This window comes from Pristis pectinata, chromosome 5, assembly GCF_009764475.1.
Source record: "Pristis pectinata isolate sPriPec2 chromosome 5, sPriPec2.1.pri, whole genome shotgun sequence".
Classification (NCBI taxonomy): domain Eukaryota; kingdom Metazoa; phylum Chordata; class Chondrichthyes; order Rhinopristiformes; family Pristidae; genus Pristis; species Pristis pectinata.
Window position 1 is genome coordinate 83,196,284 of NC_067409.1, and position 26,470 is coordinate 83,222,753.

The window sequence follows — 26,470 nt, forward strand, 5'->3', positions numbered from 1 at the left end:
TTCAACATTGCTTCCTTTTTCAATCTTTCTGCATGTTCTATTTTAACTCATTAATTCCATATAAAATATTGGATGCTTAAGACCTTACCTACATTGTAAATTTGGTGGAATTATAGATTCTACAATATTAGGGTTCATTGAGGGCTGCCTGGCTCTGAAAGTGTTTTAGTTCAACCTAAAAATAAGGTTTTAAATCTAAATAAAACAAGCTACAAAGGTGTGAAGCTTGAGTTGAATGTGATAGACTGGAACAGAACACTGGAAAAATAAGACAGTAAACAAGCAATAGCTAACATTTAAAGAATTAATATATTATTTACAGAAAAATGCATACCCCTTTAGGGTAACCCAACACAAAAAAATCAATCTAACAGTGGTGAGCAAGAGAAGCTGAAGATAGTATTAGATAAGAGCAAAAGGTTTATAAGGTTGCCAAAGGGAGCATTAGGCCTGATTGGGAGCATTTCTGAATTCAGCAAAGAGAAAGAGAAAATAGAATATGAGAATAATCTAATAAGAAATATAAAAACGTACTGCAGGAGCTTCTGTAGGGATATAAAAAGGAACAGATTAACAAGAGTTAGTGTTGGTCCCTTATAAGCCAAGATAGAGGGAATTGTATTGGAGAATTAAAAAAAAACTAGCAGGGAAATTAAATGAATATGTTGTGTAGTCTTTGTGAAAGGAGATTAAAAAACCTGGAAACAATGGAGAACAGTAGGTCTAAGGTTAATGAAGAGTCAAAATAAATTAATTCCATTTTACCAAAAAAAGTAATTGAAGAGAGTGAAAGATAATAAATTCCCAGGACCCGATGACCTGCATTATAAGATTTTGTAAGATATAACTATGGAGATAATGGATGTACTCATTGTTATCTTTCAAACTTCAGTAGATGGTAGAATTCTACTCACAGACCAGAAGGCAGTAAATGTAAGCCCATGATTTAAAAACAAAATAAAGGAAAAAACGGGTAGTGATAGACCAATTAGTCTGACATTAGAAAGAGGGAAAATGTTGGATTCCATTATTAAGAAAGTTAGGGTACTTAGAAAGTAACAGTAAGATTAGACAAAGTCAACATGGATTTCTGGAAGGAAAATCTCTGTTTGACAAATCTGTTAAGGTTGTAATAAGCAGAATAGAATAGGGTGAACCATTGGATGCAGTGTATACAGATTTTCAGAAGCCCTTTTGATAAGGACTTGCCAAAGAGTTGGGCATACAGAATTAGACTGGATAATATATCTGTGTAAACTGGTTAATGGACAGGAAGTAGTAAGAATAGATGTTCATTTTCGGGTTTAGTGCCTCTGACTAGTGGAGTGCAGAGATAAGTGCTGGAGCCCCAACTGTTCACAATCTAGATCAGTGATTTGGATGATGGGACCACATAACATATCAAGTTTGATCATGATACAAAGCTTTGCACAAAACATTTCTTGAAAATTTTCAGGTTCTTTTTTCTACTTCTGAGTTCATAACTAAGTGATTTTTGAACAAGTTGAGATTTTGAATTGCAGTCATTCTAATCTTTTAATATTGACATATCAAACTGAGATCTGCTAATACTGCTTGAAATGTTCTGGTATCATAAATCTCCTATGTTATCAATGTACCTTTGACAATGTAAAGTACATTTCCTTTTAAAGTAATGGACCTCTTTTAACTTAGACACCCTCCTATTTTTTCCCCTTGTTTTCATTCCTTCCTTGGCACCTCCACAAATGTATTGAAATCCTGTGCATTAAATGAGCTTTATTTTGTTTAGTTATTCTTGAAATTCTATGGAACCTCTTGCCCTTTCATTAGTGTTTTAAGAATACTATGAAATTACCTAATAGAAATGATGTTGATTAAGGGTCTTAGGAAAGTCTGAAATGCATTGAGGCCAAAGGGAAAGTAGTGGAGGTGGGACACCTAAGTGGTGATTAGGTGGTGTCAAACTATGAATGCCCACATATATTACACAAGGAAACACTCCACTCTTTGGTTCTAACTTGTGTATTCCTCTTGACTTTGGTTTATGCTTCAAAGCTGTTGTGTACAAGAATCTTCGAGATCACGATTCATATGATTTGTTGTTGCTTGCAACCAACCAGCACTGTTCACCAGTTGGTAAAATCAAGTGCAATGAGAGTTTGCTACAAAATATCAAGATTCAGGTTATTAAATATAAACTAATGACATCAGCAAAAAATATAGAACTTTAAGCTTGTGTTTGGAAAGCATAATCTTTCAAAACTGCACAAACAATGTTGGGGCAGAAAGCTTCAGTCTTCTGTTGTTAACTCAATTTTCACATCAGCTTCACCTTGGAGTTGTGTAGTAGCTGACTTGGCAATGATAAGGAAATGTGAAACAGCATGAAAGTCTTAAAGCAATAAAGCTATGTTAAAGTTGCAAGTGCAGATGTTGGTTTTAGTCATCTCTTTTCAGAATTCAATCTAATTAGGAACAATTCTGAAAGTAGTAATCACTCAAGTTCAATCTATTTCAAATGTGAAAGCAGATTGGATTTTAGGATTACTGTATCAGGAATTTTAGTATTTAGTGTTTGGACAGCTTCCCTTGACGGATATTCCATTTATCTATCTTGAGAGTTTTGTTGTTATGAATATTCAGAAATTCTGAGTCTAGCAGTAATAGCAGCAAAGAGATTTATGGCAATGATTGGTAGTAGAGGTAAGAAATTGCTCACTAGTTTATTCCTGGTCTTGGCAAAGGAGAGTGAGACTTGATTACATTTGATTCTGCCCTGTCAGATTTAATGGTTCATGTCTACACTAGATGGCATTAGTTTAGACATGACATTTTTGCCAGATAAACTTAAGTCTGCACCCCTTGCACTGAGGGTTCAAAGTTGGAGGAGTAAATGTTGTCTTGAGGACAATGACATAAAAAGTGAAGTAAAGGAGTGGTTGAACAAAACTGTAACTGCAGGAGTACCAGAGAAAATGGAAAGCCAAAAAAATTGTAGTTTGAAAGTGCAACAGAAGGTATAGCTAGTATAGCAGGAATGTTTATCATATTTTGTAATGTACTTTGATGTGCACTTAAAGAGCTGTGAAATGCTGGGCTATGGGCTGAGTGCTGGAAGGTGGGATTATGTTGGTTAGCTTTCTTTCATAGAATGCATACAACCCATTTGTATCCATGCTACTTGCTAACAGAGAAACAGACTAGTTCCACCCCATTGCCCTTTGTGACCTTCCAAATTTTTCCTTGTTATACTTTCATGAAGGAACTTGCCTCTACCAGATTTACAGGCAACACATTTCAGATTCTAAACATATGCTGCGTTTCAAAAAAAAAATCCCTTGCATCACTCTTAATTCTCTTTACCTTTCTTTTGTACCAGTCATTTATAATTCTTGACCTTTCCACCAACAATAACAGTCTCCCACTATCCACCCATCATCATTTTTATAATTCTATTAGATCTCCTCTCAGTCATCTCTAAAGAGAAAACAGTCACAGCCTCTCTAATTAGAAATACCGATATAGGAAGAAGTGACTGTAGTCCCTCATCCCAAGAACCATTCTCATAAATCTTTGCTGGACTCTTTCTAATGCCATTATGCCCTTCTTATAATGTGGAAACCAGAACTGAACACAATACTGCAGTTGAGGCTGGACCAGTATTTTATAAGGGTCAACGTGACTTTACTGCTTTTGTACTTTATGCCTGTATTGATAAAGCCCAGAATTGCAAATATCTTACCATTTAGTGACTTATGTACCCATGTCCCTGGTTCCCTCTGTTCCTGAACCCTGTACCCCTTATTTGAACATCTGCCACATGTCTACCCATTCCACCAGTTTGCTTACATCCTGCTGCAATTTCTCACTATCTTCTTCTCAATTCACAATACTTTTGACTGGCACGGATACCATGAGCTGAATAGCTGCCTTCTGGTTTGTAAACTTTATGCTTTCCTAAACCTTTTTGGGCTTTATTTTAATACTACATGTGAGTTGTACAAGAGATTGTTTTAGAAATTTTGAATTATGATGTTTTTGTGGAAATGGAGCTTGATTCTCATGAAATAATTAAAAAAAAAAATTCCTCTATTTTCCAAATGCATGATCTCCCTGTTTCTCTATTTGATATAAATATTGTCTATATAAACTTATGTTATTGTTCTGACTACTTGTCAGCACCTTTTCTGTTATGTGCCAGTTTGGAAGTTACTTGCTCAGCTTGTGCCCTCAGTCTGGCTGATTAATCTTGGAGGAACTTTGGAGGCAAATCTATAGAGGGGACTGGTTTGTATATGCACTTGGTCTATCAGTTTGCTTTTGTGAGGGTAAAAAAGGTGTTTATTTCTTATATGTGAACTAACTTTTGGTCACGTGAGAGGAAAGTGCAGTTACATCTTGTTTCAGTTTAAATTCCTTTTTCTAGAATTATAATGGGCTATGTAAATTTGTCATGTTGTCCCATCATCAAAACAATTTGTGAAACTGCACAGCTAACAAACACTTTAAGAGACTATCCACCATCTTTGGTTCCAGAATTTAGGTTAAAATTTTACAACCTTCAATTTCAGTTTTTTGTTAGTCTTCCACAGATCCTTGATTTCTCCTGCCTAAAGAGACAAAAGTTCATCAGGTTTCATGATCAAATGCTTCACTGGGTTGGTTGCAAACTTCATAATCTCTGCTTTTTGTCTGTAGAGTGATTTAGAACACTCTCTCCTGGAATCCTTTTCTTCAGGTGGGCCTCAAGATGCTTACTATATCTGTCCATTCCAATGTTATTTCCCAATTTTTAAAATGTTTATTGTTTTACAAGTCATGACCATTTCTCAATTAGTCCTGATGGCCTTTCCCAACACTCTCCTTCAATGCCACACTGTCGCTAGTCAGTCAGTCAATTCTGCAGAATACATACAAACAGAACTACAAGTCAGCTATGATTGGATTTGTACAGCGCAGAGTAATAGAAGTTTGTGTCCCTTTCAGGATATGCCAACCACTTCACAATCCATTAATTACTCTTGAAGCATCGTCACTCTTGTGATGTAGGGACCAAGGCACTTTGTGCACAATAAATTTCCATAAAGAGAAACATGTTAATGACTAATAATGTTGGCTATGGCATAAATATTGGTCAGAACACTGGGATAATTTTTATGGTATGGAATCTATTCCAGCCACCTGAGTGTGTGCAGGCAGCATATCTTAATTTTCTCATCTGAAAGACTAGTAAATGTCAATGGGCATTTTGTTAAAGTTAGTGGAGAAGGAAAAGGTTGTGAATAATTGATTCAATTTGTTTCAGTGTCATTGTGTATTAAACCTTTTAATTTACGAATAAAGTAGATTCGGCCTGGGAGTTATTACAAAACACAAATCTAAAGCAAAATGCAGTCGCTTATGACTGCTGATTTCTATATTTATCTATTGAGTTTCATTCAGCACTAATAAGTGCAAGCTGCATGTTTAAAGTTACCTACACCCAATGCCTCTTTGCTGACTCTGCTTAATGGAGTTGTGTCATTTCTCATCAGTGAACAATGAAATTTCACTCAAATTTGACTTCCAGATTCCTAGATCACTTCACTGGATATCATTGTAAGATTGAACTGCTGTGACTCTGGTCTTCCATTTAGTTGCTTATATTTTAATGTGTTTAACTTTATGAAAAGGCTATGGCCTGCTCCCCGCCACTGGAAACTTCTCAACTTCTCTGGGAAATCTCCATTCTTGCCCTAAAGACTCTGATATTATGAAAATTATCAATGAATTTAAGGTGAATTTCATGTCAGAGTAGGAGATTCCTATTTCTAGTATGATAAGTGATTCTCAGATTGGGATCCCTAAATCTCTGGAGGTGATGGGGACTTAGCAAGGACCCCACAAAATAGATAGATCTTCTTGCAAGATCAACCCACCCAAATGTGCTGGAAAAATATGAACATAGAATAAAGTGAAACCTTTTACATAGTAGAGTGCCACCCCGGGACATGTGCTGTGCTGGCATGGAGTCCACTGGTGGAAGTGCCAACTTACATGGACTCATTGACTCTTGGGCTGGGAAGTCTGCTTATTGAGTATGTACAATTACAATGGCCCTATTAAAATAAATGGAACAAATTCATTGCTTAGAAAAAGATAAGTGGAGCTTTTATCTGATTCAATTTTTTTTTTCATGTGAGTAAGAGTGAATTTTAAAATTATTCATGTTAAATATTTTTTGACAGATCACAAGTACCTTTTGAGTCATACAGCATGGAAACAGGCCATTTGGCCTACCATGTCCTCGCCAATCTGTGGGCACCCATCTGCATTAATCCCATCTTCCAGCACTTGGCCTCCAGCCTTCTATGTTTAGGCGATTCAAGTGCTCATCTAGATGCTTCTTAAATGCTGTCTGCCACTCTGCTTCCACCACTCTCTCAGGCTGTCTATTCCAGATACTTGCCACTCTCTTAAAAAAAATGTCCTGCTCAGATCCCCTCTAAACCTCTCACCCCTTACACTAAATGTATGTCCTTTAGTTTTATTCACTTCTAAGGGGAAGAGGTTCCTGCAGTCTGCCTGATCTATCCCCCTCATAATTTTAATTCCTCAGTTGCTTTTCCTCTTATCTGCTCCAGGGTAAACAGACCTCATCTCTCCTCATAATTGAAACACTCCATCCCAGGCAACATCCTGGTGAATCTCCTCTGCACCCTCTCCAGTGTTATCACAACCTTCCTATAGTGTGATGACCAGAACTGCACACGTTACTCCAGCTGAGGTCTGACCAATGTTTTATAAAGTTGGAGCAGAAATTCCCTGTTCTCGTACTCAGTGCCCTGACTAATGAAGGCCAGTATCCCATTTGCCGCCTTAACCATGTTCTGTACCTGTGCTGCTACCTCCAAGAATTTTTAGCCTTGCACACCAAGGTCCCTCTGTTCCTCAATATACCCAAGGACCTTACCGTTCATGGTAAGTTGTAGCCTCAATTAGTATTCCAAAATGCATCACCTTGCATTTATCTGGATTAAACTCCATACGTCATTTCTCGGCCCATTTCACCAACACGTCAACGTCACACTGTGGCCCAAGAGGGCCCTCCACTCTATCAACAGTGGCACCAATCTGCATGACATCTGCAAACTTATTGATCATGCCTCCTACATCCACATCCAAATTATTCACGTATGTTATAACCTGTAAGGGTCCCAGCACCAATCCCTGTGGAACACCATTAGTCACAGGCATTTGATTGTTTATGATCAGAGACATTCACGATTATTCATTGTGAGAGCTTTGACAGCTGGTGGAGCTGAGAGTGGAGCATCCAGTTATCAAAATTTTTCTGCCTGTGTAGATAAATAGACGGAGATGCCTTGTGCAGCACTACATTGAATTGGCCTTGCTGCTGTGCTAGAAACTGGGCTTACAGCAGAAGAATGCATCTGGGATCATGCTAAAAGAAACAGAATGGCACAGCATCAGGAAAACTAGTGATTTTGGGGCAGTGGAAGATCTTCCCCAAAAATTCGAGGGGTTCCTTTCTGCTGGCATGTTCGTACTGGTTAATAGACTACAGTAGGAAGCTAGTACTTGTGTTGAAATCAGGTAAACTAAGACTGCATAGCTGAGATGATACAATTTTGAGAAAGATTGGTTGGAAAAGTTTTTTCTGCAGTTCATATCATGTAGCTAGATTAAAAAGCATTATTTCCATTAAATATTTATAAATATTTGCTGACTGAAATTTGAGGCCCAGTACTTTTTTTCCTTTATCAGGAAGTGAAGTGGGAAAAGGTTGCATTAGATTTTACTCTTGTGCTGTGTGGTGGTTGAGTGGGATTTGGCTCTGAAGAGAGAAAAACCCAGATGATTAGAGGTTTTGTATTTATAGACGACATTAAAGTTCTTTGTGGTGCCTTGCAATATGCGTATTTATAACATTGCAGTTCAGAAGTGGGGAAAGAGTGGGTGGTCAGTGATTACTAATCCATTAAAATCGTGGTCAATCGACCAAACTAGTTTGAGAAGCACTACTATGCATTCCTCATTTTCCTGAGGCAATCTCTGGTTGAGATGCTGTGTCCCTGCAAGAAGATTGACTAGAAGAGTCTCTAGACCAATACAATTGTGCTTGATGGTGGTGCAGATCTCCCAGCAAGCTATGTAGAAATTGACTTGCACAAAACACATGGCTTCTATGCATGAGCTTTATCTATGGAGTCTGAATACCATTGTTCCCATAAGAGATCTACGCTTCTGATTCCAATGTTGCTGTTATACATGTGCGTAACTGAAACCTGCAGTCCAAAGAACCTCAAAGTCAGCTTAGTGAACAAGTTCCTAAGAATGAATATACAACACTTCTTCCAACTTTATTTTTGCTCATGTGGTTCTTCCATTTACTTACCTTGGACTTGTTAATTTCTTTTGACATATCGCTACCCAATAACTCTGCACACCTGTCCTCCATTTCTCTTTTTTTCTCATTCCCAAAAAAATATCTCTGGTAATAGCTTCAGGTACTCCATTTAGATAGTTTTTAGATTTGTATCCAATCTGCATTTGAACCTTGACCTTAGTTGGCACTCCAACTTCTTGGAAACTTTCGGGATTGAAGATGATTTCCTCACTGGTTCTGAGGTGACCAATGGGAGCCTGCAGACTCTTCCACAGATGGGTTAGTTGATGATTGATAGGATGGGTGGGCAGGTAATTTGTGGGGTGGTACACTCCTCCTCCCACTTTTGCAGAGCCTCTGCTCTCAATGTATGGTTTTGGGGTTCTCAAAACTAGTCCCATTGTTCCTCCTCCACTCTGAGCAGTCATGGGCCAGAACCTGCTCTACCACTCATCAAAATCGTGCTGATCATCTACCTCAGTGCCATTTCCCTGGACCATCTCCATATCCCTTGATTCCCTTAATATCCAGAAATCAATGGATCTCTGTTTTCAATTAACTCAATGATGGAATTTCCACAGCCCTTTGTGGCAGAGAATTCCAAAGATTCAGCAGTAACTGAGTAAAGAAATTTCTTCTCATTTCAGTTCTAAACGGCTTACCCCATATTCAGGGATTGGTGACTCCTATACAATGAGCAATAACCCAAGGACTATTGCATTTTGACTAAAACTACTTGTTAAAAATTATTTGCAGGTGAAATAATGTGGAAAAAGGGGCAACATTGAGTAGAGATCCCAGATATCTCCTTATGGTTTGGCTTCCATTTATTCCCTTTATTCCTCTGAAATCCCTTGATTTATTTTTAATCAAGATACTATAGACTATTGCTGATCGTAAAAATTAGGGATGATTCACTTTTTTCCCCAAAAGCATTTCTTGCAGGATTATAGCAAGTAATTTTGCATTTGGATAAGTCAGCTAGGTTTTCTCATTATCCGCTGACATAAGATGTCTCAAATTTATACAGTGTTCACTAGTATTTGCACCAGCATTGAAGAGCAGCAGCCAGAATTTTATTATTTATTCAATGGAATTTATTTGATTTAATTTTTTTCCTGAAATAATAGAGAAACAACTATGTTTGTCTCTGCAACTCAGCTGGCCAAGAGAATAATGCTGACTTCCTGTTTCGCGCTAGCTGGTTTTTATTTTTATACCTGATAATTGAAGTTTACAGTTTTGTCGGCATAAATGATCACTGAGCAAATGACTCCATTTGAACCTTGATGAAGTGGCCTCCAATTTGGTAGGAGTGAGGAGCGGCAAATTAGATTTAATGGCCTGGTTCTGAAGAGTGTGCAGAAAGAGAGGAACTCGGGGTATTTATAAACATAGATTTTTGATGAATAGTTGGCAAAGCATATGGGCTTCATAAATAGAGATATTGAATACAAAAAACAGAACTTATGCCAATCCTTTATAAAGATCCAGTTAGGCCAAAGTAAGAGGATTATGTATAGTCCTGATCACCACACTTTAAGAAGGATGTGAAGGATCTTGAGAGGGTGCAGTGAGGATTGACCATTGGTTCCCGTGATGAATGATTTCAGATAGTAAGTTAAATTGGGGAACCTGGGTCATGTCCCTTTGAAGCAAATGAGGTTGAGGTGAGAATTGATAAGTGTATATAAGAAAACAGCTTCAAATAATTTAGACATATAAAATCTGTTCCCATTAAATGGTACAGGGGATGGGGAGTAGGGCAAAAGCACAGAGGGAGAAATGAATTTTTGGTTTTGGATGGAGAAGCAGGGGAGATATTGAGGGAAAGGTTTTTATGCAACCAGTAGTGACTGGAACTTGCTGCCAATGAGGGCGATGGAAGTGATTTCAAAAGGGAATTGGATAGGCACTTGAAAGTAAACAGAAGTGCAGAAGGATAGAACAGGATAATGGTACTGACTAGATTGCTTTATAGAATGCTAGCAGGTACTCAGGTGAATGGCAGCCTTCTGTGCTGTCATGACTTCTAATAAGGAGCATTTCACGGGGAATTACGTCATTCAGTGCATGACCGACTCTAATCATACTGGCGTGCAACATAGATTCGTCCTGAAATACCTGGTTGAAATTTCTGGAGTGGTGTAAAATGACCTAGAAATTATCATTATTTTGTTTGGTGGGAGGTGGTAGATAATTGACTTTCAGTGGAAAAAAGAGTGTTAGACAGTTGACTTTCTAGGCCATTCTTGCCAATAAGTGGTAGGTAACATTTGGACCACAGAAGTATTAGATAGTGATCTTCTAATCTTCATTTGGAAGGGTACAGATGAATCAATGACAACATGTTAAGGGAAGGTGGTATCCGATTGGATAGAATTTATGAGTGGGGGATTACAAGGTAGGTTGATGAGGGAAGTGCATTTAATGTAGGCTATATCGACTAAAAAGTCCCTCGTGGCAGGTTGGTGGGGAAAAAAAGCACATGGAATCTGAGGGAGAGTGGCAAATTGACTCAGCATTCAGTATCTTGTTTTTACAATATTTAATAATGATTTAGACTTGAATGTAGGTGCCATGATAATAAAGTTTCCTATTATTAGCAGAATTGGTAGTGTGGTTGAAGGGGAAGAGGAAAACTTTAGAATACAAGGAGATCCAGATTATCAGGTTACTGGGCAGAGAAATGACAAATGTAATTAAATCCAGAGAGGTGTAAGGTAATGTTTATAGGGAATGCAACCAAGAACAAGAATATTAAGTGTCGTAAACCTTGGAGGATATGTCTACAGCTTCTTAAGCTGGCATAGCTAGTTAATAAGGTGGTTAAAACAGCATAGAGGATTCTTTCTTTTATTGGCTGAGACATAAAATATAACAGCAGGAAGGTAATGCTGGAAATGTGTATAATATTAATCAGATAAACCAGAGTTTGAGTACTGTGCATAGTTCTGGTCACCATGTTACAGGAAATATGTAATTGCAAGGTTGCAGTGGAGAGTTAATGAAACAGATTGCATAATGAGGGAATCTTAATATTTGTTCTTTGATTCTGCTACATACTATATTATGATTGTGCAGTCTTTCTTGGAGCTAGATAGGATCAAAGTTGTGCATTACTGAGGATTTGTTTGAAGCATATTCTCTTAATAACCTTCTTTGATTATGATTGGCATTCTTTTGAAATTGTGCATGGTTTTATATTTAAAGTCCAATTTTCATTGCTCTGTGAATTCACAACTCTGAATAATTAAAAGTTTTCATGTGTACATCTGTGTATTTTGGTGTTTACAGTGGTTCTTGATTGAGGCCATTATCCATACCAGTATTTTTTCTATTTTATTATTGAAATATTGGCCTGTAAATTAAGTGCATAAAACCACAACAATATTAATTTTGTTTTTGGTATTAAAATACATTGGTTTCTAGTTATAATTTGGTAAAGGGCTAGTTCTGAGTTTCCTTGTTTCAGGACAAAATTATCTCAGTCCTGCTGCAGTGATGATCCATGCACAGTGACTGTAATATAAGATAGAGATCAATGATGTTTTGCCAGTAGATTCCAGCCAGGAAAAGTCTCCTGTATTCAGCAATAATCTAGGCTACTGAAACATATATTTGTAGTTTGAAAAATGTCATGCCTATTTCCTGCATGTTTAATAACCTTCCAACATTATTTCAAGTACTGTGCACATAACCAGTTAATTGCATTGATGTTTTAAGATGATTTATTACCTACACACAACATGCCTATTTAAAATTAAACAATATTTCATTCAAGGCAAAGCTAGTAAGTTTTGTGAAAGATTTATCCCTATCAATTTTGAGTCAATGGTGTAGAATTGAATGAATAGATATAGAATCATAGGATTATGTTGACAAATGGAATCATTTTGTTGTGTGGTGAGCTTTGAAATAGAACCAGAGAGCTGTGGGGATTTAACTGATGCCTTGATATCGTTTATCAGAAGCAAGCTCATTTAATTAGGTGTCCTTGGATTTGAGTAGTCATCAGTACATTAGCCTTTAAGAAGGCACAGTGGGAGATGGGGACGTAAAATCTGTAAACATTCATAGGCAGAATAAAAGAATGAACAGGAGTGAATGATGAAGCAAATGAAAGGCAGAACCTGGACACAGCAGCTCGAGAAACAAACTGGTGTATGAGCCATTCAAAACAGTACAAATAGCAATGGTAATGCATGACCTTTAAGGCAATGAGAAATCATTCAGTGACATGCCCAAGAGCATAATTATACAAGTAGAGTGTAGCAAAACAAGACGGGGATCATCTATGTTGGAAAATTTTGCTGGAAATCATGGATTGATAGTGTAATGTTTGTTACTGAACTAGTAACTGAGGAGACCTGAACTAATGATCAGGAGACATTTGAAAGTGTCACACCAGCTGTGTCACTTAAATTCAGCTAATAAAATTGCTTGGAAATAAAAGGTGGTATCAGTAATGGTGATTACTGAACAACTTGATTACCATTTTAAAGAAAAGCCCTACCTAATATCCTTTGGGAAAGGAAATCGCCTTTTTCACCCAATCTGGCTTATAAATGACACCAGACCAATAGTAATTGTGGTTGACTTTGAAGTGGCCCAGAAAGCTTCAAATTTGTTGTACCCCAATATCAAAATAAAGGATGAAATGAGATACAGCACTGACATTGTCGTGGCCAAATCTGATGTTTATGTTAAAGGTGCTCTTATCCCAGTTGACCCTGCAAATCCCCTTCAAAAAATCTTCTGATTTGTGAAAAGTTGTTCCATAGACCAGTGGAACAATTTTACCTATGAGCAAATGTCCCAGAATCCTCCATGATTCTTGCAAATATTTAAATATCAGCAGCAGCAAGGGGGTATAAAAACACCAGCATCTGGGGAAAGAGAAACAGAATTAATGTTTCAGGTTTGGGATCCTTCAGAACTGGGAAAGAGAGAAAACGTTGGTTTTCAGTTCCCGAGAAAGTGGGGGAGGCACAGGTACAACAAAGGGAATATGTATGATAGGGCAAGACCAAATGGGTTGGCGTGGTAATTAGAATCGCATTATACTGCTTTGGTTGTGTTATGTGTTGCTCGTAGCAGGCAATGGAAAATGCCCAGGAGGGCAAGCTGTACTAATAAAGGGAGAAAGACTGAGCCAGATGGATGACAGATAGAAGCGGCCAGTTTTGATACAGATAAGGTGATTTTCCTAAAGTTGGACAATTTGATATTGAGTCTGGAATACAGCAATGTGCCCAGCTTGCATTAAAATCCCAAGAACATGCCTACATTAGATTAGGTGGGTGACTGGTGAGAAGATCAACATGAGGAGTGAACTTACTTGATCTTCTTTCTCGTGCAGTTGTTGCTGATGCATCTACCCCTGATGGTATTGATAGGAGTTGTCACCATTCAGTTCCTGTGACGTAGCCACCTTCCATTGTGCTGCCATTGGGTTAAATAGCAGAGATTCAGAACAAATTTAGCAACTCAAAACTGATGCATTCCACTGCAAGTTCATGCCTTGACATGTCTTTCCCTACACTATTACTATCAAATGGTAAGATTATAGGTATATATCACATAAAATTGAGGTGCCAACCTGGTGAAGTAATAACATATCGTTCAACCGGTATTGTTTGATATTTAGAACTGTAGGAGAAAAACCAGAGCAAGATTTGGAGGGGAAATCTGGTTTCCAGTGAGGAACAGACCTGAACTCATTGTCCAATGCGCTGTAAGCACCTATTGGTTTTTGTTCCCCAGTGAATTGATTTCAAGATGGTTGATATTGTCAGGACAATGGAATAAGTTTGAGGAAATTTACAGTGTCCATGAAGGAAGTGTTGTAAATATAGCAAGCAATCCAAAACAAAGCCCTGCAATGTTTCTAGATGGTTCTGATCCTTCCATTTATAAACATCAGGGTCCTGTGTTTGATTCCCAATGTGATGTAGAATTGTAATTTATGTATTTTTTTTTAAATGCATCATGGGAAAGGCTATGGAAGTGCAACAGATAGAATTTTGTTTTTTTTGAATTCCAGACATAAATGATGCATTTTAAAGAAGTAAATATAAGTTCCGAAATGGCGTGTTTCAAGAATAGAACATTCATTATTGAGTGTTTATATTAGAATATATGAGCTTTCAATATGTAGCTGCTCGATTCAACTTGACTAAGTCATGGTAGCGCTGAAATGCTTTACACAATGAACTTGCTTCACAACTATAATTCATTGATCCCTGCTGAATTAGACTTTGTCATATCTCATATTTGAAGTTAGGAAGGATTATCTAGAATTTGTTAATTAAGAATATTATAATAAAAAGAAAGCAATTGTATGTGTGAGAGAGAAAGAGAGAATGAACATAGAGCAGTACAGCACAAGAACAGGCCCTTATACCCATGATGTTTCTGCTGACCACGATGCCAGTCCAAACTAATCCCATCTGCCTGCACATAATCTATATCCCTCCCTGCCTGTTCATGTACCTGTCTAAATGCCTCTTAAACATTGTTATTGTATCTGCTTCCACCACTTCCCCTGGCATCTCGTTCAGGCACCAACCACCCTCTGTTTAAAAAAAAACTTGCCTCGTATATCTCCTTTAAACTTTCCCCTCTTACTTTAAACCTATGTCCTCTAGTACTTGACATTTCCATCCTGGAAAAAAGACACTATCTCCCTATCTATGGCCGTCATAATTTTATAATGCTGTTTATGACATGGTTGAATGGGCAACTAACACTCACCAGGGTAGAATCTCAACTATTCAAGGGATTTGGACCTTTATTATTCCATCCATGCTGTCAAGGATTTAGTAAAAGATTTGAACTTTATAGGGCACTGGCCTCATTTCTATGCTGGTATGAAATTCCTGCAAGAAGCGTTTGCTGTCAGCAAAACTGGACTGATGGAACAAGCTTTGGGATTCTGATTAAGTAGTACCCAGAAACTGGACAACAGTGCTAAGAACAGCTCTTTGAAAAACTTCACTGAAAGGAAATGAGTATTGACCCAGTGACTGAACAAAATTTAAAAAAAACTGCCAAAGCTGAAAATCTGAAATAGTAACAGAGACTGCTAGAAATACTGAACTGGTCACACAGCATTTAATGGGAGAGAAATACTGTTAGTATTTCAAGTTGGTAACTTTACATCAGAACCCAGACTTGGGAATGTTTTATGGGACTTTGTGGAGGGAGGTCTACACTGTTTCTATCCTGTGTAGTACTTGCTATGGGAGTGTTTGATTGAACAGTGCAGAGGGAGCTTTATTCTGTATCTAACCTGCTCTGCATATCTTTAAGGGAATTTTATGAAGAGAGCTGTACTTGTCTCTATGCTGCACTGGGAGTGTTTGATGGACATATAGGTAGCTTTTTGGCTAGTAATGCTTGTTTATTTTAATGAAAGTTAGTTCAGTACTGTAGAAATTATGCTTAAACTATTTATATTTGTTGTAGGTTACTCCTTCAGTAAGGGCTAGAAGTTTATCTTTACTCCCCCCTGGAGCATCAAACTCAGCACCTCCTGGGAGTCAGAAGCACCTGACGCACAGTGGGCCAGGAATTGTCACCATTACGCATCATAAGTCTCCCGCAATTGCACGTCGTGCCAAGAGTCAATGTCCAGGGCGCCTTCTAGATGTTAAAGAGGTAAGTTTGGAAACTAACATAAGATAAAGATGTTTGATGTTGTGAAGAGTTCATTTGGGTTGATCAGCTGTGCATTTTGTAGGGTAAATTTTCTGTGTCCTTGCCTAATTTAATGCAAGTACAGATAGAAAACTAACCAGTCCACCCATAATTTTCCAGTGTGCTTTCACAGTGGGTCATTTATCTGTTTGGAAGTGAGGTTGTGGAAAATATGCTTTTTTGGTATATTTTTGAAGTTAATTGTACTTCATTTATCTTGTGAAGAACTGATTCAATAAAAACTGATCAAAAGTTTCCAAATAATTTAATCAAAATCCAGCCTATGAATCATCTCGCATGGGTGATTGTCATTAAATGAGGGACAGTTTGGGGATATTGGCTGTCATTAAACTGGTGTGAGCAAGTATGACAGTTTTTAAAAGAAACATTTTGTTTGAACTCCATATATTGAAGGCACTGTGTCTTCAAATCACAATAATTGCTTCTATCTGTAATCGACTGATTTTAAAACTTGCTGTTATGCATTGCAAATGCTTTGAACTCAGCAACCCACATATTTTGCGTAATAACTTTAATCAGAGGAGATTTGCTCTGTAAATAAAAACAGGTGGTATTTGTTTTGTGTGATTAACCTGGTCCTACTGGTTCTAATGCAGGCAACATAACAATTTTGTACTTCTAGCTATTCTTGTCTGCAGCCTGTTCTGTTCATTACTCTTAGCAGGAGGCCAGTACAGTGTATGTCTAGCATCTCTTGAAACTCAGTTGGCACTGTTTAAAGCAGGCCTAAACTGCTTTGAGGGGAAATATATTGTTCCTCCAGCAAACAGGAGATAGTCTAAGAATTTCACTGTCCTTAACCTTGTCAGTGCCCAGTAAGTGAATGCCAGGGTGAGGCTGAGTATTTGCAACTATGTTGAGCCAGAAGTGCCAAGCGAATGAACTTTACTGGTATCCTTCTGAGATCCCCAGCATTACTGAAGCAGTCTTTGATCAATTTGATTCACTCCACGTGATTCCAAGGAAGTGTGATATCCCAAGTGTTAGATTCAGCAAATGCTTGGGACCTGAAAATATCCTGGATTTAGTACTAAAGACTTGCACTCTAGAACTTGCCATGCCTCAAGCCAAACTGTTTCAGAACATCTACAGTACTGGAATTCTAATTGACAATTGAAAATTGTTGAGGTATCTCATGTCCATAAAAAGCCCAGCAAACCAAATTGGCTAATTAACACCCAATCGTTCGACTCTCAATCATCAACCAAGTGATGGAATATGCCATTGATGGTGTTATCAAGTGGCACTTACCCACCAAGAAGCTGCTTACCAACATCCAGTTTGATTTAGCCACGCCTCATTACAAATGCAAATCAAAGAGCTGCCTTCCAGCAATGAGGTGAGGGTGAATGTATGATGTTGGGCAACATTTGATTGAGTGGTACCAAGCTGCCTGGTAAAACTGAAGTTAATGGGTTTCGAGAGGAAAGCACTCAAATGCTTAAAGTAATATTTGTAAACTGTGACACAGGAAGATTTATGAAAAACTTCATGTTGGTGGCCTTACATAAGATAGTTTTATGCATTTTTCTGGACCCTCATGCCACAGTAGCTTTACCATTTTGCATGATTTCTCATTACACTCAACTTTCAGACCTCCTCTGTCTCCACCTATTCTCATCCCTATTTATTACAATGTATTATCAATTGAAGCTATTCCCTTCTGTTGTGGATGGATCAAGCTAAAATCCAGAGTTTGCCCATTCATTCCAAGGGGTATTCTCAACATAATGCAAAGAGAATTTAGAATAGTAAATTCCTAGTACAGATTAAATAAAAGTCTGAATTCCAGGCTGTATCTGAATTAATAAACTGTGGAATTATTTGAGAACATGACTCCACCATTAATGTTAAATTGGAGACTTGATGAGACCTGCAAAGAAAACTTTGTACTGAAAACAAAGAAATTAAGCTGACAAAATGAAATGTTTTGTTTTAATTAGAATGGAAAAACTGAGAACAGTGAAAGATGTGCAGAATTTACCTAGTATATGTATGGAAGTCTGCTCCAGAAGTGGGGATAAAAGTCTGTGATCATATGGTGAAATCTATATTAAAAAGCAATCTTCTCTTTTCATACAAATGCTATTTGGCAGGAATTGTAACTTCTAATATTTGCAATTTAGGAAACCATTTTTTTTCCTTCAGCAAACCAGCCATAGTGATTTGGACCTGTTAAATTTCTAGATAATGTTGATTGTGAAAATATAGTTTAATAAATATTTCAGGCTTTGAAGTTGTGTCTGTAACTTCTCTGTAGGAACATTATGGAAAATGTAGTCATGAGGAAATTTAAAGCTTATTTGCACAGTAGTGAAAATGGCATTTTTAATATTTTCAAACACATGTATGACTGATGTGAGGAGGATGTTTCTATTTGTATAACTGATGTCCTTGTTAATGTAATTTGAATTTAGAGGAAAAAAACAAGGATTGGGTATTTTTCTGTTGCTTATTAATATTTGTCCTTGTTACATTTAGTAACATTTTATTCACACACTACTACGCACTTCTCTTTCGATTATTATTACCTTGTCATTCTTTTAAGGAATTTTATAATGGCTTGCTATTTCCTTTGAGTAGTGAGCCACCTGCAATCATTTACTTGCGAAACAAGATCTTACTTTGAACAGATTCCTTGATGGGAATTTCCTGAATAAAGCCAGTTCTGATCTGATTAGTGAGGCATTCACAATATAGGGTGTTCCAATTGTAAATCTCAGAAAAATGTTTTGACAGCTAATTATGTCACAACACCAACCTGCTGTGGTAGTTCTGGATGTAAATGCTGGCAGTTCCAAGCAGAAGAAGATTTTTTTATATGCAGAAATTGGAATCATTTTCTCTGTTATTGATAATGGAGAAACGTATTGAGTGTGACAGAATAGTTACCTATTACCTGTTTAAATCTGTTGCCAGTATAATTGTAAAGTATTTATTGTACAGAACTACCAGTATTTGCTGTAATATCCATGTACTTAAAAAATACAATTATTTGATTTTGGAGCTTTATTTTTGTAATTGTGAATGTGGTAAAACAAATATAAACAGTTTAAAGCTTTCATTGTTCATAATCTTGGATTATAATCATTTTATTTAGATTAAGTTTTCATTTTGGTGTGAAGTGCCACTGCAGTTCTTCATTGTGACCCTTATTGGAAAAACTAATTTCGTGTAGTGTCATCCTTGGAAATCTGTTGTCAGAGAAATATTGATTACTTCCGGATTTGATGAAATTTTTTCTTGTCGTTTTCTCTTGAGTCCACTGAAATTCATAACTCATTTCTGTTTTCAATAGATGATGAGCCAGGCAGAAGGACAACTGAAGAACCTTGTGCATTCAATAGAATCTCTCCCACCTTCTGGGCCTCTGTCTGCATTGGATCAAGATTTGCTTCTTTTGAAAGCTACCTCAGCTGCTACCATGAGCTGCCTTGGTGATTGCTTGAGCATTCTACAGCAAAACGCACAGCAAGCAGCCCAGCACAACAAAAGATTATCAACGGGTGAGTTTTATGGTGCTGTGAATTGGTGGTAACTAAGGACTTCCCAGTCTCATCGTATAACTTGCAGTTTTGAATGGTAGTTCTAGTTGGCCTCATTGGTAGCTAATCAACGTTTTGATGTGTTGGTTCTCAAGATGGAACCCAGAGAATGTAAATTAGGAGAAATGAATGGTTGACACACCCAAGCATAATGATAAATTCTTATTTGAGAGAAGTGATTTTTCTTCCTCTTTTGAGCATCTGGAAAAGTCTGTCACAGGATAATATTTTTGCTCACTGATCAGATTTGAGTACCTTACACAATATTGTCATGTTCTTCTTAGCAGTCCCTCGGGATTGAGGATGACTTGTGTCCACTCCAGATTTGGTCCTGAGGTGGCTGATGAGACAAATGTGTGAACATCCACAGGTGGGGAAGGAGGTGGCTGACTGGGATATTGGGTGGTTAGTTTGAGGTGGTGAGTTGCTTCTACCCCTTACAAAGGTCTTCTTTCTGCTCTTGATTCATGGACTGTTTTCAATACCACCCTGAATGCTGCTCATGGGCCAGAGATTCCCTAGAGTCAGTAAGACTGTTGTATTTCCTCTGTCTCCTGGCAATCTCTTCCCATGACAGAGTTCAGAAATAGAGCATGTATTTCAGGCATTCGATGCTGAGTATGCGAATAATGTGGACTGCTCCGTGTGGGCAATTAAGTGTAACTAGGGCCTCAATGCTGGTAATGTTGGCAAAGGAGAAGACACTGGTGTTCACTTGTTGATCTCCGACTGAATTTGGAGAATTTTGCAGAGACTGCCTTGTTAGTACCTTTCCTACTATAGATTGCCCAGGCCTAGAAATGCATGGTAAGGCAGGGATCACTGCTGCCCAGCAGACCACAAGTTTCATGCTGGGCCTGAGCTCTTGATCTTCAAATATCTTTTTCCTTAATCGACCAAAGGCAATGCTGGCACATTGAAGGTGATGGTGAATTTTACATCGCTGTTTGCCTTTGCCATGAGATGGCTCCAGAAATATGGGAAGTGGTCCACGTTTCCAGGATCTGGACATGAAGCTTTTATTTTTGGAATGTAGCATACTGCAGCAGGGCAGGCTGGTAGAAGTCATTTGTTTTGTGGATGTTGAGTGTGAGGCCCATCTTCTCACCTGAGTAAACAACTCCGCTTGGTCTCAAAATGTGTGTGCAAATGCAAGTGTCATCTGTATGGTGCTGCTCACCTACTGATGTTGGAGTGACCTTGGTAGTTGCCATAGGATTAACATTTCCCATTATTGTAACTGTGGAGGAGGTTTGTTGGAGATAGGATGCAGCATCACAGTGAGAAAAGTTTTGGGTCAATGATGCACCCTTCTTAAGCAGCAGTCTTCACTGAGATTGACTTTATTATTCATCTGTTGTGGCTTGCAGGTTGTTACGCTACAACTGTAAAATGGAGTCAAATTTCTGTGGGCAGTTGAATTGTAGGTGGGTACTCCATAGTTCTTCCTGATTGATGGAGTCAAAGGCTTCAATGAGGTTGTAAAAGACAGTATATAGTGACCGATGATGCTCCCTGCACTTTTCTTGGAGTTGGCGCACAGTGAAGACTATGTTTACTGTGCATCTGGATAGACAAAATCCATAACTGAATTGCTGCAGTTTTAGTTTGTATGCAAGACAAATATGCAGACCTGGTAAAATTGGCAGGAAAGAACTTATTGAGCTTCAGTGTCAAATGAGGCTATTTAGCATATTGTGCTTGTGCCACCTATTTAAAAGTGTTGGCTCATTTAGTGCCTACACCCCATTCACCTGCAGAAGCTTTCTAAATTCTCCAAGTATGTCCCAGTTGCCTTTTGACTTATTATAAAATATGATTTGTCAATTTTTAGACAGTGTTTCTAGATATTAATCCTGTGGTGTTAAGAAATTTATCCGGGTTCCTTCTATTCTTTTGCTAGTTACCGTAAATCTTTAATCTTTGAACAGCAACTGGTCTCAATGCAGGAAAATAATTATGAATGCTGCTTCGATCTTTTAATTTTCTCTGCTTCAAGAACAATCCCAGCTTCTGCAATCTTTTAACATAACCAAGCTCCTTAATCCTGGCTAATATCCTAGTAAATCTCCAATATACCCTCTCCAATGTTTTCCTAAGTGCAGTAACCAGAATTGTACACAGTACGTCATCTTAGATCTAACTTAAGATTTAACAGGACTTTTTTTGTTGTGCCTTTATTTACAAAGCTAAGATCTTAACTGCCTTATTGATATGGTCTGCTTCCTCAAAAGATTTGCACTCATACACCTTGGTTCTTTCTTCTCACCCTCTGCCTCAGAAATGTATCATTTAGGTTATGTTTCTCTGTATTTTATTCCCAAAGTTAATAACTTCAAAGTTGATAACTAACCCACATTAAATTGTGTTTGTCATGTTTGTCTGTTCTTTAGTCTTTATGTATCCTCCTGAAGTTTGCTACTATCCCGTTTGACAATTTTGACTGTTTTATATTGTACACAAACTTCAAAGTTCTACTTTTTTTTACCCAAATCTGTATCATTTATATCAATCAAGAAATGCAATGGCCTGAATGCCTGAGAGATCTTTCCATCTGTCAAAAATATTAATCATTATTCTTTGACTTCAGTTAATTTTTGGATCCGAATTACTATTTCTCCTGAATACCATATGTTTCTGTCTCCAAATTAATCTGTTATGTGATACTTCATCAAATGCCTTTTCAAAGTCCTCCACTGCCCACATCAGTGGATGTAACTGAATGATGTTAAATACAATTTACCTTAAAACCATTTGGCTGTTTATTCTAGCCATGTAATTTTGTCTCTAGAATTTTTAACTTTATTGAGTTTAGACTGACTGGCTTGTGGTTTCCAAGTTTTTATTCCTCTTTTTTTGCAATCCTCAAGTTTTCTGCCCTGTTCCTGTATTTGAGGATGATGATGACACAGAACTGCTTTAATTTCCACCCTTCTCTTAGCAATCTGATTCTAGCCCAGTGGATTGGATGATTTATTAACTTCAATTGATGCCAGCTCTTCCTTTCCATCTATTTTGAATTTTTGAAATACCTGTTATTCCCCTTTTCTCTCCTCCAACATTAATTTCATTTTCTGTACAAGCAAACGCATATTACTCAGTCAGTATCAAAAAACAAACTGCTGGAGGAACTCAGTGGGTCAGGCAGCATCTGTGCAAGCAAAGGGAAGGTTGACATTTCGGGTGGAGACCCTCATTCAGTGCTCCAACTCCGCACTGCTCGTTTCTGTCCCTTGCTCATTCAGTATTCTCTCATGACTTGTACCTTAGTTGGAAATTTTTATCTCTGATTGCCTCCAACATTATTTTAACTATCTTGTTACTTTGATTGTGTTAGTATATTTGTTCTTTAGTTTTAGGAAGCAAAAAAAAAGGTCAATTAAGATTCTAGTGATCTGTGGTGGACCTTCTAGTGCAATATGGTTACACGGACAATGAAAGTGAAGATTCCGCATGGGCAATAAGCTTAAGACTTCAGGGGAGTGAAGGACTAATTTAGGAGCGATGGTAATAAGGATATCTTTATATAGAATGAACAACATTGCATATCTGGGAAAGATGATTAAGGTCACTGAATATGGGAAAAGTTTGTAATCTGGAGGGATAAAAGCACAAATGAGATAAAGTATCAACTTTAGCAAACTTATTTTTAATCTTGAAAACTGGATCAAATTATTAATAGTTTGCTGTTTTGGAGCTGTATTTTCAGATAAATTGCCCTTTTTAATAGTTCCTAAGTAACTTTTATAATTTCCCTGTCAATCTTGGCCCATATAGCAAAGTTCTGTAATTCCAAATTTAAAAAAAATCTTTTGTGTAATCTTGTGATTCACAGAATCTTGTAGCACATGAGGCCATTCAATCCATTATGTCTGGACAACTCTTGGAAAGAGCTATCCAGTCAGTCCCAGTCTTTTTATTGTTCCCTTTACCTTGTAAATGTTACCCTTTTAAATATAAATCCAGTTCCATTTTGAAAGTTCCCATGGAATCTACCTCCATTGCCCTTTCAGTAAGTGCATTACAGATGCAGAATGACTATTTTCAAAATAATTCTTTGGGAAATGTCATTGATTTTAATAAATGCATAAATGTATTCACAGATCGTGCACCAATATAGCCTATTCTTTTGTCCCTTCTGTACACCAGCAGCCATAGGTCCAATACAAGATTAAAGCTTGACCAAGTTTTTAAAGATAATTTTGTGGGAAATGGTAACCATGACTAGACATGACATGCTACTCATCCACCTTGTCTAACATTGAAATGCAAATGCATCAGCAGTTAAGTTATTTGTGGTGACTATATATTTTCTTTTTGGATTACTTTGTTTTGCCCATCAGGTTACATGACAAGTTAAGCATTAATTGCTTGTTCTGTGTTCTTGACAGGACTTTCAAAGTCATGATGTTAATTCTTGCATAACAAGGTCATGTTGGTATGCATCTAAATGTATGACCAAACAACAACGACTGGTGAAGCTAGAATTTAAAATGTTTCTGGATATGCTGTGTAATAGCTTTCAAAACAAAATATGCAGCATATCAATTGCTTTGCTTTAAAGATTCTTACATAAATAATCCATAAATTAGAATGCAGAAAATCTGATTATTGGTGTGAAGTCCTTTTAATGTATATGATATAGACAAGTTTACCTTCCAAAATGTGGAGTTGGTAATATTCTACTGCTGGTTTTACATCAGATAGTATGTCAGGATGGCAAGGACCAAGGTCACGTTCAGCTGAGCAACTGAAGAATGGAAATGTGTGCTCTTCACCTTCTTTGCCTTCAACGAATGTAAACATTGTGTGGTCTGCAACACCTAGTCAGGTCAACCAAGTTCTCCAGCAGCCCTCTGAGGTAAGCCAAATATACTTTTTTAATGTAAGAATTTAAAGAAAGGGTTTTGGTACTGTGTAGATTTGAGTTTAGTTTATCATCAATTTCTTTACTTTGTAACTTAAGATAAATTACATCACTGAATGCTTAGAGTTATGCATACTGCAGGGAAATGGGATCAATAAGCATCCTTTTACACTAATCCTACATTAGTCCCATTTTATTCCCTCCACATTTCCATCAAATCCCCCCAGGTTCTATCACTCACCCATACACCAAAGGCCATTTATAGTGGCCAATTAATCTACCAATCCACATGTCTTTGGGATATGGGAGGAAATCTGAGCACCCAGAGGAAACTGATATGGTCATGGGTCGAAATGCAAACTTCACACAAACAGCACAAGAGGTCAGGATTAAACCCAGGTTGCTGCAGCTGTTTGGCAGTAACTCTACTAGCTGTGCCATATTCCTTATTGCAATTTCTGTGTAATTGACATATCATTGTCTTATGCATTATACATGTATAGAAGTTTTGTGAACTAGAAACACAAGTCTACGGTACTGCTCACAATGTGGCCTTCCCTACAAAGGGGTGGATAACTGCCATGAGAAACACCTCCATTCAGTCCACTAGAATGACACAGAGCTGCTGAATAAGAGTGGAAACTTAGGAATATCATGGGACCAGAGCTTGCAGTCAGTGGTGAATTGCTGGTGAAGCACTGACCTCTGTACAAAGTTTGTACTTGCCAATTGTGGTTCCTTTAGTAGAAATGTGCAATTTTGAGCCATCTTGTTCCCTTAAGGTGAGAACTTCTACATTCACAGGGCTTTCCATGTATAATGAGATCATATACAGTAGATAATCAGAACAAGTCCTGCCTACATGAAGCTGAAATAGAACTAACCCAAGCTTTCACTATAAATTGAATCTTGCTGATATTTAAAAGCATTTTGAAATGGTGAAAAAAATAAAAGTTTTAAAATAAATCAATATTTTAAAAAATTAATGAAAACCCAACACCTCTTGAAAATGCTACTAAAATTGATCAGACACTGTGTTTTTGTGTGTGTGTGTGTGTGTGTATTTATAGTTGTTATGAAAGAAATGTCTGAAATAAAAACACAAGATGTGGAAAATACTAGCCAGGTCAGGCAACATCAATAGAGGGTGGAATAGAATTATTTAAGTTGATGAGTTTTTGATAATAGGACAAGTGAGAACAAAAGGTGCAGAAGGTGTAACTGGGGTATGCTGAATAATTTTGTCTAAAGTTAGCTGAAGAATGCTGGAAAATTGAAATGGAAATGCTGATGTTCCTAAAATTGTTGAACACAAGGTTGAATCCAGCAAGATGTAATTTGTCCTAGCCTAGTCCGCTCACCCTCGAGCTTTAGTGGAACAGTAAAGGAGGCTGAAGCCAAAAAAAGTTAGACTGGAAGCTCTGTGTCATTCTAGTGGACTGAATGGAGGTGTTTCTCATGGCAGTTATCCACCCCTTTGTAGGGAAGGCCACATTGTGAGCAGTACCGTAGACTTGTGTTTCTAGCCAACATGTTCCAGCAGATTTACAACACTGGTATTCACCCAAGAATTATTGAAGTATAGAATCTTCAGGTGTGGTGGGGTGATGGTTGTGGTCTGATAGGGGAAGAATGCAAAAGAGGAGAAGGCTTGCAATGTTGATTAAGGAGTTCATTACAGCAGTAATGAGGGAAGGATATCCTGGATGGCTCTTCAAATGAGGCCATGTGGATAGAGGTTAGGAACAAAAAATGGGCGTCAACTTTGCTGGGGTTATATTACAGACTTCCAACAGTCAACAGGAGATAGAGGGGCAGATATGAGGACAAATCAGAGATGTAAGGGTAAAAGGGTTATAGTAGTGGAGGATTTCAACTTTCCCAGTCTTGACTGGGATTGGTTTAGAGTGAAAGGCTAGAGGGGGTGAAATTTTTAAAATGTATCCAGGAGAGCTTTTTGAGCCA

General features: G+C 37.6%; 1 protein-coding gene across 1 annotated transcript in view; it reads left to right on the top strand.

Moving 5' to 3' along the window:
- The window catches only part of LOC127570262 (oxysterol-binding protein-related protein 10-like), a 118,075-nt gene that overhangs the window by 41,978 nt on the left and 49,627 nt on the right, over window positions 1-26,470 (top strand). The window contains exons 4-6 of the mRNA XM_052015613.1: window positions 15,842-16,033; window positions 19,392-19,599; window positions 24,342-24,499. Coding sequence (XP_051871573.1) covers window positions 15,842-16,033; window positions 19,392-19,599; window positions 24,342-24,499 — 558 coding nt within the window. The remainder of the gene's footprint in view (window positions 1-15,841; window positions 16,034-19,391; window positions 19,600-24,341; window positions 24,500-26,470) is intronic.